The sequence below is a fragment of the Zootermopsis nevadensis genome, unplaced genomic scaffold (genome assembly GCF_977971745.1).
Source record: "Zootermopsis nevadensis isolate Lab colony 2312 unplaced genomic scaffold, Znev_1.0 Znev_ptg000016l, whole genome shotgun sequence".
In the NCBI taxonomy this organism is placed as follows: domain Eukaryota; kingdom Metazoa; phylum Arthropoda; class Insecta; order Blattodea; family Termopsidae; genus Zootermopsis; species Zootermopsis nevadensis.
The window spans coordinates 14,481,067-14,493,146 of NW_028259148.1; the positions used below are offsets into that span (position 1 = coordinate 14,481,067).

The window sequence follows — 12,080 nt, forward strand, 5'->3', positions numbered from 1 at the left end:
TACATCCAACCGATCGCTTTCCTTACGAAACCATAACACGCTGCATCTGGCGGTAAACATTTGCACAGTAAAACAATACGTAAATCGAATTTCGATAGGAAAACTGTGTTTTTAGTTTGTCGCGGGTTTCCTCAGTTGCAAAAAACACAACCGGTTTTCTAAAAAATTAAACGTACATTAACTTTCTCAACAACACCGAATATGGAGTTACAAGAAGCGTTCATGGCTCAAATTCAATGGATTCAGTTTAAAATCTCGAGGGGAAAAAAGCTACAACCCTGAATTTGATTTTACACGGCTTTGCTCTGTCCCTGTATTAAAATTCCGATTTGTATTAGCTACAATCAACTCTCCCATATCCATTACATTTCACTAATAACTACCGTCCTTCCTCATTCGACGGTAAATAACACGAACTGTTAAGTCAGCGTCGTTAAACACACGAATAAATTTGACTGCCTCATATAATTCTAAGTTAAACAGTTTAGAGTAAAAGAAACTTATGAAGGAAAAAGTAAGTCTCACCTCCAATCAACATCTTCAGTCCTCGTGGAACCCAAGTGGCTGCTCCGCTAATCCATTAAGGTTAGCTCAGCGACAGAAGAAATATTAGCTTCATCACAGAAGTTTCGAATCTTATAATTTAATATGTGAGACTTGCGTACGTAATTAATGGACGGTGAAAGGAAATTTAAACAAATTTTCCGATACGAAATAAGTCGCATTTCGATTAATCGTGTACTAATTAAAACGTAATATTGGACGCAAACAGATGTGAATGTGACTTATGATTCAAAGCTTATTTCTTCCGAAAACAATATTCAAAGTTCAACTGAAATTCAATTCGACACGTATCGTCACCTACAGCTCAAATGATAATAAATTAGTACCACAAACACACCGCCATTCTCCATCAAAGTAACCGTCTTACAGCATTTATCGTCATCAGCGACTAACTGAACCGGAAATTCGCCTTCGATAATCGTAAACTACATCGATTAACACGCCATCTGGTGATAAATGTATGAAGTTAATACGTCCAATCTTAGTTTTTTATTACTGTTTACAATATACAGACCGATTATAAAAAAATCTTGAGTGATAACTTTAAGATTCATTTCAAGTTCTCTCCTCGCTTGGTCTTCCAGTAACTGGCTAAAGCATCTTCTGGGTCTTCCTACGCATATATTTCATTAAAGTTTTAATTCTAATACCCTTCTCAGTATAAATCCTGTATATTAAGACACTAATCAAGGCGTTAATATAATTGAGTTCTTTAAATGCAAAAATCTCGTTACCTAGAACAAAACGTTTTCAGAAATCATTATGGAACTGTATTAAATTTTATTGAAATCAAATTATCACTTCTGTATATGTAACTGTGATTGTGAACATTTAGATAAAAATATTTTCATTAGTCAATGGTTGTTTATTTATACAGTTAATTTACATTACAAATTATTAGTATATTTATTGAGGGCGTCAATATCAGAACGTAAATTTGAAAATTAAATATTAACAAAAAATTATTAACCGAAACGTAAAATTATCAACTGGTAATTTTTGGCTAACAAAACGTACCGGATTTTTTTTATGAATGTCGGCAGAAGTTTTTAGGAAGCTGGTGTTGATATCAACAAAAGGATTCAAACATTTGAACTCATGTCACAGAGCAAATAAAGAACTTGTTTCTAATAAAAATATAAATCACATAGTTATGACTATCAATTTGCAGTATTACTGTAAAAATATTTTCACAAGAAATACACGTATTTATAATAGCTGGACCTTTGATGGTCATACGGGAGCTTTAGTTGAAAATAGGGGACTTTATTTCCGTAAAGTTGCCTGCACAAAGTAAGATGAAACTACCCTTTTCGAAGAGACTTGGTGAAAAGAGAGAATTGGTCTTCTCTCATCCACCAACTCGCCTCTGGACCATCTCTTCAGTTTCTTAACAGGGTCGCCATATTGCTGGAGATGAGAGTGGAAGTAATTACAGTCCGGCTGAGTGAAAGCCAAGGGGGGGGGGGGGGGTTGAGAAGTCATTAGTCTGATTGGTCAAAGTCAATAGTTTCTTTGTACAACTCCTTGGTGTAGCAGGTGGAAGCTTTCTAAATTACCCGCCATTGCGTTACGATCCGTGGCCATCTTAGCGTGCGGCCATAACCTCACTCCACTGCCCTTCTGAAACTAGAATCACTCTGCCCAAAGAATTTGTCGGGGTAGAACGTCTCGCTGGGATAAATCAGGACCCTGTTGCTTCAAATCGCATTAGAATCGTTAGAAATTGGTTGTTAACATCTCTCATGGTCAATATATCAGGAAAAGAGGATGGAAAATTATAAAATAAACATAACAAGAACGATATGGTAATGTTTAAACGTAGATAAAGGAGGGAAAGAAACAGGGAGAGACAGTTAATAAGAAGATATAAACGGTGGAAATGAAAATTAGATAAGAAAACGGCAATACTTCAAGACGGTCGTGACTCCTCAACAACTTCTGGCCGATACAAAAACAACAACAAAAACATCCACCCACACAAAATCATGTTAAGCACGACGTACATATCCAGAACAACTTCGAATACGATATTAAAATACAATAAAATCTGGAGGAAAACATCATTTGAAATCTGATAAACATCTGACTAAAAGTTGCATTTAAGAAATTATATTTAAGTTTATATAATTTTATAAACCTGAAGATGGTTCTTTTAGAACTAAAACATGTCGTGTAAAAAAGTGATGTTCTAATGTAAATCGAACATTTCGATAGAGAACATCATTTTAATATATTTTAAATATTTAAATGTTAATTATAGTAATATTTTAATATTTAATAGGAATTTTATTGTGATCAGACTGACAAGATTTAAACAAATATATATTTATCACAATATGACGCAACATTATCATCTCAAGAAGAAAGAAACAAATACATAAAACAGAAGGAGTAAGAACAATTATGATAAAAGATAAGTTATAATTCAGTGTCTATATGAAATACGGACGAAGCATTGCTTCAGAAGATTGTCTCTTTATCTCAGTATTTCGCTGCAAGTTCTTGTATCAGGCGATATCTCACATTCACATATATCTGATGACAAAATAAAGTATACTGAAGCTTTATGAATAGTTCAGGGCACGAATGTGATATCTTTCATGGCTAAAGCCTGTCGAAAGTAGGCACTTTGCAGTTTGTGCTTCGAATGTGAACGCGTATGAGAAGACAATCGGAATGTCTGGTCATATTTCCCCCAGGGCTGAACAGCAAATTAAGTTCTTTGGTTTCCAAACACGACAAGGCACGTTACTCACCAAACACGAAACTTCTTCGCAGTCTACGATCATCCATATAAATTTCTGTGTATGGATAATCTTACCACAGGAAAGCCACGCTCAACATGAGTACCAACATGTTCTGGACCCAGCTTCCATTTGCGATTTCATACGTCGCTGATCTCTGATGTCAATTTAAACATTTACATAACAAATGTTGTAGTTCTTAATAGCGTCCACATTTAGTAAATTATTAATAATTCTTCTAATAGAGAATTATTTTGAAATTTAATGAGTATCAATTCGAGTAATTTAAAATAGAGGGTTTAAAATTATATTATTTAATCAACTTACAGGCCCACAAAACCAAATTTCACGGAAATCAATCGAGAAGTTACAGAAATAAATCACGTAGACTGACAGATAGACACTCCGAAAATTGTAATTAACTTTATATTTTATTGTGTAAATAACACATAGAATTATATATGTTCCATTTATTCAACTACTGAATGGATTTTGGTTAAATTTACTAGTGTTACGACACGAGACAATCAAAGAAGGAAAATGTTATAAGTCAAAATTTATATATATTATTATTTAAATTTTGTCCGTCTAATCACAATAAATTCTTATTAAATATTAAAATATTACAATAATTAACATTTAAAATATTTAAAATATTAATGATGTTCTTTATCGATTTAAAATATTAATGATGTTCTTAATTGTAATATTTTAATATTTAATAAGAATATATTGTGATTAGAACGGACAAGATTTAAATAATAATATATATTTATTATATCACAATATGACGCAACTTTACCATCCCAAAATTTATAGTTTAGATGTTCAGGAGAACACTGAACACCCAAGAGGCGAGGATCCACGAAGAGATACGAATTACCTCGCGTCACTTACTACTTACTAAAAACATTTAGCGTGACCCGCAAGACGGCTTGCCTACCGACGGGGGCTCCAAGTTCTTGAGCCAAGCTCAACTTTAAGTTACTCGAGCCGGTGCTTTGCATGTAAAGGTTCCTACGGATTGCGACACAAAACTGATTAACTAAGTGACATCACGGAACAGAGTTATTCACGAGAAGCTGATAATCGCTTAGTTAGTAAACAACCTTTTTGCCTTTCACGGAACAAGAAACTTCATAACAGTATTCACAACAGCTCGTCAGTGGACCCTACGCCATGACAGTTTAATACACTTCACACATTCATAAACTATTTCTCTAAGAACTAATTAGAAGATTATAATACAGAGTGCCCCAAAAATATTTATACACATTATAGTAATGAATTGTTCCCGCCGTTCGTCGGCTGTATGTGGACGAGTGCATCTGGTATTAACAAGACGGGGGGCACCCCCATATTATCATCGCGATGTCAGGGCCTATCCTGACAACTCTTTTCCCGACCGATGGCTGGGACGCAAAGGACCTGTTGCGTACCCCAGATTTAACACCACCTGATTTTTTCTGGCGGGGTTAATTAAAGGTGGCGCGGTGTACACACAAAGCCAGCAACTGCGCAGACGCCCCAGCAGAAATTTTGTTGGCCGCTTGTCAGTCAGATGCTCACCCCTGTCGTCAACAGCGCCACGAAGCTAACTGCGGTCATCCTGAACACCTACATTAAATCCGCTAATTTACTAAATGTCAATGCTGACGTATGTAATGTTTCTGTTATTAAAATGCGCTTATTTCATTTATATATATCTTTTTGGGGTACCGTATAAATTTTTTTAACTTCAATTTATCCAGATTTTCCATTTCTTAGTCCTTGGTCTGACTGTTGTGTGACCAGAATTTGTTTCATTAAGAGCAAAAGCGACCTATCTACAACTCTGACTCGTTGTTTGGCATTCCATTAGTGCATCTGCGGGGAGAGAGCAGAAAATATTAGAATAACGGTTGTAATAAGGCATAATTCATTACAGTTTCCTTTAAGGAGAAGCCATGCAAAGAACTATCTCTTTAAGTATAGTGTGCGCTTTTAGAAACAGGTAGACTGACTGAACCTCAGGCCTTATTTAAGTCATATACTACAACCCCATTCTTAAATCTTTTTATTAATTACCATCATATATAATTCTGTTTTCCAACACTTCATATAACAAATGATGATCAATTTCTCTCTCGCTTTTGTGAAGACAGAGACTGGAGTATAATAACAGGAAATGATGAAGGCAGAGTTTGGAGGGATTTTTTATTTCGCTAGAAATAAAACGGGGGGGAGGGGGTTGTAGGAAGTTAGGGGCGGGAATTAGTGCTAACATTAAATAATAATACCAGAGATGGGGGTGTGTGTGGGGATACGCTGAGATAGGCAGGAAGTCTTCCTTAATGAAATTCCAGGGTACAGAGGCAGAGGTACTATTGTGTCTACGCAAACTGAAGTCTATTGTAAGTAACCTCCTCTTACTCTCTGTCCTATCACTTGGAGTACTTCACGTGTTGGATGAGAAAAACAACTTTCTACGAAAATATTTACCACGACGTTCATATACTTCCCTCTCTTAAACTGACTCCGAAGTCAAACTGAACGTACACTCTGCATGCTCCAATCGTGGAGACGCGTAAACGCTTGAAGATCACCGTCTTCCGGGGTGCATCGACGTTTCTGAGATGCTTCGGTCTCCAGCCTCCACCATAGCTCTGACGATGCTTTATATAACAACACTGCTTTTACGATTCGATTCCATATTTTAAATAACAAACGATGTTACTAACTTTTCTGGACTTGGAGAATTCATATTTCGTAAGTGTGCGTCAGATTTACGGCACTCACTTAAAAAATGGAATGATCTGTTCCAATTTCTTTCATCCACTTAAAGTTACCCCTTGTTTCTGTGAGAATCTGCAAGAACATATGAAGGATACACTGTACATTTGCTATCTCAGTTTACTTGTGGGTAAAGACGATACTGACCTGTGAGACCGTGTACCTATACAGATGAAACTAGGCTCGGATTAATTACCGAAAACCACACAGACATCAGAAACTTCCAGATGCCTAGACCAAGAGGTTACACTTTAGAACTTTAAACTCGGGATTTTTTAAATTAAAAAGTCAATATTTCTCTCAACTGACGACCTTAAATCCTTCTGAAGAATTATATTCTTCGTCTCTTCAAAGTGCTCCAGTATTTCCTTCTGTTTCCTACAAAAACTTTATAAATTAGTTATGATATAAAAAGGTCGGTTTGGAATTGGGACTTAATGACGTAAATCTTCCTTTAACTTTTCGCATTCATTGTAATAGTAGGTTTTATTATAATTTCTTGTTATAAAACCGGAGATTTATATTTATGCAGAAATAAAATTCATAAATTTTGTTAGCAACATAACCTATCAAATCCTTATATAGCGCATTTTGAACTTTACTAATTTTCAAATAATCATGTGTAAAATATTAACGTTATTTCAACCTAAGTCCAATATCAATTCAACAGTTAAATGACGAGAAATCGCGAACCTATATCAACGGCTGGAAGCGAGCAGGATTATGTTCACACCTGAAACATGCACACAACGGCCACTGCTATTTGAACTGTGTAAAGTCTAGATCGTCAGCTTTACGAACTTTATACGAATGCATTTCCGAAGCACCTGCTGTCAAAATACGTGTTTCGTACTACCTGTGTGTTAAAAATCAAAATTTACAAAACAGTTTTAATTTGCGTTACGACGGGGCCAATGGAGAAAAGGGGGACACTTTATGATCTACTCACCTATTTATAGCTGGCTTTTGCCGTAACGTAGAAATATCCAACATTTTAGTCTGTTGGAACAGGAGAGTCAGAAAACATCTAATCTAACCTAACCTAACGTAACGTAACCCAACCTAACCTAACCTAACGTAACCTAACCTGACCTAACGTAACCTAACCTAACCTAACGTAACCTAACCTAACGTAACCTAACCTAACGTAACCTAACGTAACCTAACCTAACGTAACATAACCTAACGTAACCTAACCTAACCTAACCTAACATAACCTAACCCAACCTAACCTAAGCTAACGTAACCCAACCCAACCTAACATAACCTAACCTAACCTAACTTAACCTAACCTAACCTAAGCTAACGTAACCTAACCTAACCTAACCTAACGTAACCTAACATAACCTAACCTAACGTGTCTCTGACCGCTTCTGAACAGTTTCATGGAGATCAACACTAGATAGCAGATGCATCACGCTACAATGATGAGGTTTGGTTTACAAGCAGACATTCAAAACCAGCTGTGCATCTGCTGACAGTCAACTTTGTAGTTACTGTTACCTGATGGTACCAGATGCTTGTCTGAGTGCACATTATACAGAATATGAAGTATGTCTATGTGGTTTATTCAAGATGGCACCGGTTGCAACCAAAACAAAGTACAGCGGGAAGATAATTTTGATGATGGCTGTCAGCTGGGATGTTACGACGTACACCATGGCGAAAATTTACCGACTTTACTTTCAGCAGTCATAATTTTCCCGAGGGAAAATTAAAGCGAAGAAAGTCTGAAAGACAGGGACAGGGAACAGACTGCAGGGAGTGACAAGGAACGGAAAAAGGATAAAGAGATAAACGAAGAAACATAAGTAAAAGAGAAGGAAAGCTGATGACGTCAGAAGCTGCTCTGTGACGAACTACACGTGTCAGCAATTCCTCAGACGCACGGGAGGAGGTAAATTTTGACGGAGAAGTCGGTTTCCATGGTAACGGAAACGTCACATCAAATTTCGGTCACGAGTTCTGCACTTCAGTGGAACGACTGCTGATTCAGATCTGTGGAGTCTGCGAGCTACTTCTGTGTCAGAACGCTTTACCTGGTAGTTGACTAGACATGTAGAACGAGCAGGAACACAGTGTAACATTTTAGTGGCTCAACTTTTAGAAAGCTGTGACAAAGAGAGCTAAACGAATATCGCAACTTTCTAACAAATAAAGTCCACGAAGAAAAGCCTTCTTTAAAAGCTGTCAGTTGTTCAGCTAGTCGAGGAATTATCTGATGTCCATAGATACATGTTTCATCACAGTGTTCATAAAATCCCGCCTGAGTGATAATAATAAAATACATCTCAAAATCGACGTATTTAAGATAAATTTTAATGTTTGCCTTCCATTTGTGTCTAGGTCTTCCGAATGGCATTTTCCCTTCAGGGTCTCGACCCAAAACTATAGCGTATCTCATTTTCCACGTTCTTGGTAGATTCCTCGCACGTGTCATCGTGCCTGTTAATACGAAACTGATAACACCAAATGAGGTGAGATGGATGTTGCAAGTAACACATATAGGACAGATGAGAAATGCATGTGAAAATTTTATACCAACATATGACGCGAATATATCACTTGAAATACACGGAAGGATAATATTAAAATGGATATCGCATAGATAGGATGTGACGATGTGGACTGGTGGACGGCGACCAGTGGTTTGCCTTCATGAACACAGCGGTAACAAACGTTCCTTGACTCGCTTAGAAATTATCAGATTCTGAAGATGAAAGCTGCTCTATAGAGTTAATTGCATGGTAATTAGTCTCTGTGGGAGAACGTTAAGAAAATTTATTCCACTGATTATTAAAATTATTCGTGTCTTTTATTTTTTTCACAGAAGAACAAAGTTTTGACAGTCAAATACGCATTTCTGCTTTCATATGTCCTATTGTGTTACTCGTTACAAACCACAGCACGGCGAGTATTTCATTTCGTCGAAAAATAATGTATTCTATTCCTCGTGCGCTTTTCAGCCATGTTCGAAGCCCCTTTCGCTACAGTTCACATTAATTACTAACTATAAGGACTATACGTTCAGAGACTGACAATGCACTCTGGCCCGGAAAGGAATATTTTATTTGAGAGATGAAAATGTACTGTATCAAAAATTCGTTCCCGCCTCTCAGGGGATTTAGTACGATAATGGAATTTAATCTTACTAAACGAGCAATAGCTGAGTTTGTTATTACCGTGTCCAATGCTATTTCAGAAATACTTGAAGAGTTAAATAATTTTTAAAGGTATATATACAAGGTGCGATCGGAAAGTTTCAAGACTGCGCCTATAAAAACCCGTACACTTATCTCAGGTATTAAATTCATCCATCACCCTCGAAGTAGTTCCCCTGGGAGTGAACACAACGATCCCAGCGCCGCTGCCAAGCCTGGAAGCATCCCTGGAAATCTTTCTTTGTCAGCCTGTCAAGCACCATCTGCGATTCTGCCTGAATCTCTTCTATCGTCTCAAATCTCCTTCCCTTTAGCTGAATTTTCATCTTTGGGAAGAGGAAGAAGTCACACGGAGCTTAGAAAGGAAGTTGGGGTCGGTTCTTGCAAGATCTTTGAGCTCCTGACAAACGAGAAGTCAAGTCGATTCTGCTTCTGGTCCTCAGACAGGATGCGTCGCATGTGGAGTTCTTCCTTTAGAATCAGCTGACAGGTCCCATAGCCTATCCCAACAATGTCGCACAAGTCGTTGATGGTACGACGTCGATCTTTGTGAATGGCCTGCCGAATCTTCGTAACATTTTCGGGCGTTGTGCTCGAAGATGGTCGTCCAGAACGCTTGTCATCATCGACAGAGGTTCGGCCATTTTTAAAACGTGAATGCCACACAAAAGTTTGTGCACGACCCATTGCGGACTCCCCAAATGCTTCCTTTAGCATTTCATAGGTTTCCGTAGCCGTTTTGGCGAGTCTTTGGCAAAATTTGATGCACACGCCATTCCGAAATCGCAGGAGGGTCGGTGTAATGCACTACCAAAACGCCCGTAACTAAGAAACAAATGCTAATTCGATGATGCCGGCTGGCACACTGATTCACTATGAATGTAGGCCGCACCCCCTAGCGACAGAAGCTCGTACTACATCCGGTTCGCCCTCTATTGACACAGTCTTGAAACTTTCCGATCGCACCTCGTATCAGTACGAGTACATGATAATGCCGAAGGTAGCAAAATTGATAATCGCCGATAAATCAATTTCAACAAGAGGTGTTCTGTAGGGAAGTTTGTTATAAAATTTCTTGATATTAGGCGTATTACAAATCCCTTCGCATTCAAGACGCAATAACAATTTCAGAACGACATACATTTATTTACTTAGAGCCAATTTAAAAATAGTGAAACTTTTGGTTACTCCTTAACAATTTACATCAGGGATCGGTAAAGTCTTTACTACAGCGAGTAGTTTCGGCTACACACATCTTTGTCGAGGGCGACAGAAAAGAACGTTGATAATGTTGTGGACAGCAAACTAAAGTGTATCTGACGTGAAAGTCCCACCCAGAGTTTACTTTAAAACAGATAACAACTGACACATTTATCCGAACTGCTAAGACGCTGTATCTTAGCTTTCAAAACACTTCTGACTTCAAGTCAGTGTTAATTTTTACAGAAGTTCAGTTGTCAAGATCACATTAATGTTTAAACTGTTTTGATAAATGTCATGTGGTTTGAAAAACGGATTAATGTACCTTTTTGCGTTAGAGATATTTTACCTTAAAGAGGATTGTACTTAAAAATTTCGCTTCATTCAAATGTTTTCTTTTAATATTGTCTGTCCTTACACTTACACAATACATACATTTTTTTATATTTATATCAGCGTTGATCGATAGCAGAAAATGTCTGCCTTTCTCGGATTGGCTGTTAAAAACTCAACGAGAGTAACAAATCTGTATTCAAATCACGAGCGAAGTCCCATCTATTGTCGACGATTTCACAAGCACAGACCACCCAAATGTAATGGCGGTGTGTGGACATAAGCTATTGAGAAAATCAATCGATTCACTCCGATATTTATGTGTTTTATACAAGTTTATTCAACCAGACGGCATAGCTGGGACGCCATGTTCGCTGCACGAGGAAAAGGCCATCTGAAGCGTTAACACACATTGCCTGTTCAGCAATGACCAAAAAAAAACTCCTCCATCGAGAGTTTTCACGGCGAGAATAAAGGTGGCTGTCATCTGGGATGTTGCGCCGAATAGTCTTACAGAAGTTTATCGACGTTTCAGAGGTGTTGCTGTCTCCATCATCTGGACGATTATGCATCTCCATCCCTCCATCGTAATCCTAAGGCAAAGGCTTCGAATCTCGACTGGAATACAAATTATTCTGACTGAAATTTTTCGTGGTACTTCTCAGTACCACCATGCGTCTGATAATTACAATACGCGTTTAATACGCACAGAACACACGTGAGACAAGAGATGCATACACAATTTTTGACGGAAAACCTGAAGGAAAGAAACGTATTGGATTCTGTAGAAAAAAAAGGTGAAAAGATATTATTAAAATGGGTTATTATGCACGCGGATATAAATATTCGTGTTCCACAGAAAGAAGATGTTTTTCCGACGAGATAAACAACTATCAGGTTCTCAAGAACGACTCTACCATATTAATATAGCTTTAATTAGCAGAGACGATCGTTCACGATCAAGTATTGTGTCAAACTATACTTAAGTGGTGAAAATACGATTTAATTTACTATAAAGTTCTGAATCTCCATCAGTTTCAGTAAATAGCCTCATACCTCCGGGGCACAATGCAGGTCTGACTCACGAATTAAACTTGTTTTAGTTACCCGAGATTGAGTACGAGTCATTTAAACTATTTCAACCCGAATACGGACTCAAAGTCCCTCCTAAAACACTTGCTTCAACATCACACAAATTAACATGTGGTATTTGCAAATCCCGTCTAAATCCTCCGTGTTTTATTCGAAAAAAGATAGGAATCTACAGCTACCCTGCTCTAAATTCAAATATATAAATCTACCT

General features: G+C 37.5%; 1 protein-coding gene across 5 annotated transcripts in view; it reads right to left on the reverse strand.

Annotated features, from left to right (window-relative positions):
- LOC110826550 (limbic system-associated membrane protein) overlaps positions 1–12,080 on the reverse strand; it is a 580,384-nt gene that overhangs the window by 30,501 nt on the left and 537,803 nt on the right. Inside the window, exon 1 of one of the 5 annotated variants that reach the window (XM_087349752.1) lies at positions 526–949. The exons of the other annotated variants lie outside the window; for them this stretch is intronic. Coding sequence (XP_087205878.1) covers positions 526–538 — 13 coding nt within the window. The 5' untranslated portion in view covers positions 539–949. Of the gene's footprint in view, positions 1–525; positions 950–12,080 lie in introns of those variants that run through there. 5 annotated transcript variants of the gene reach the window in all.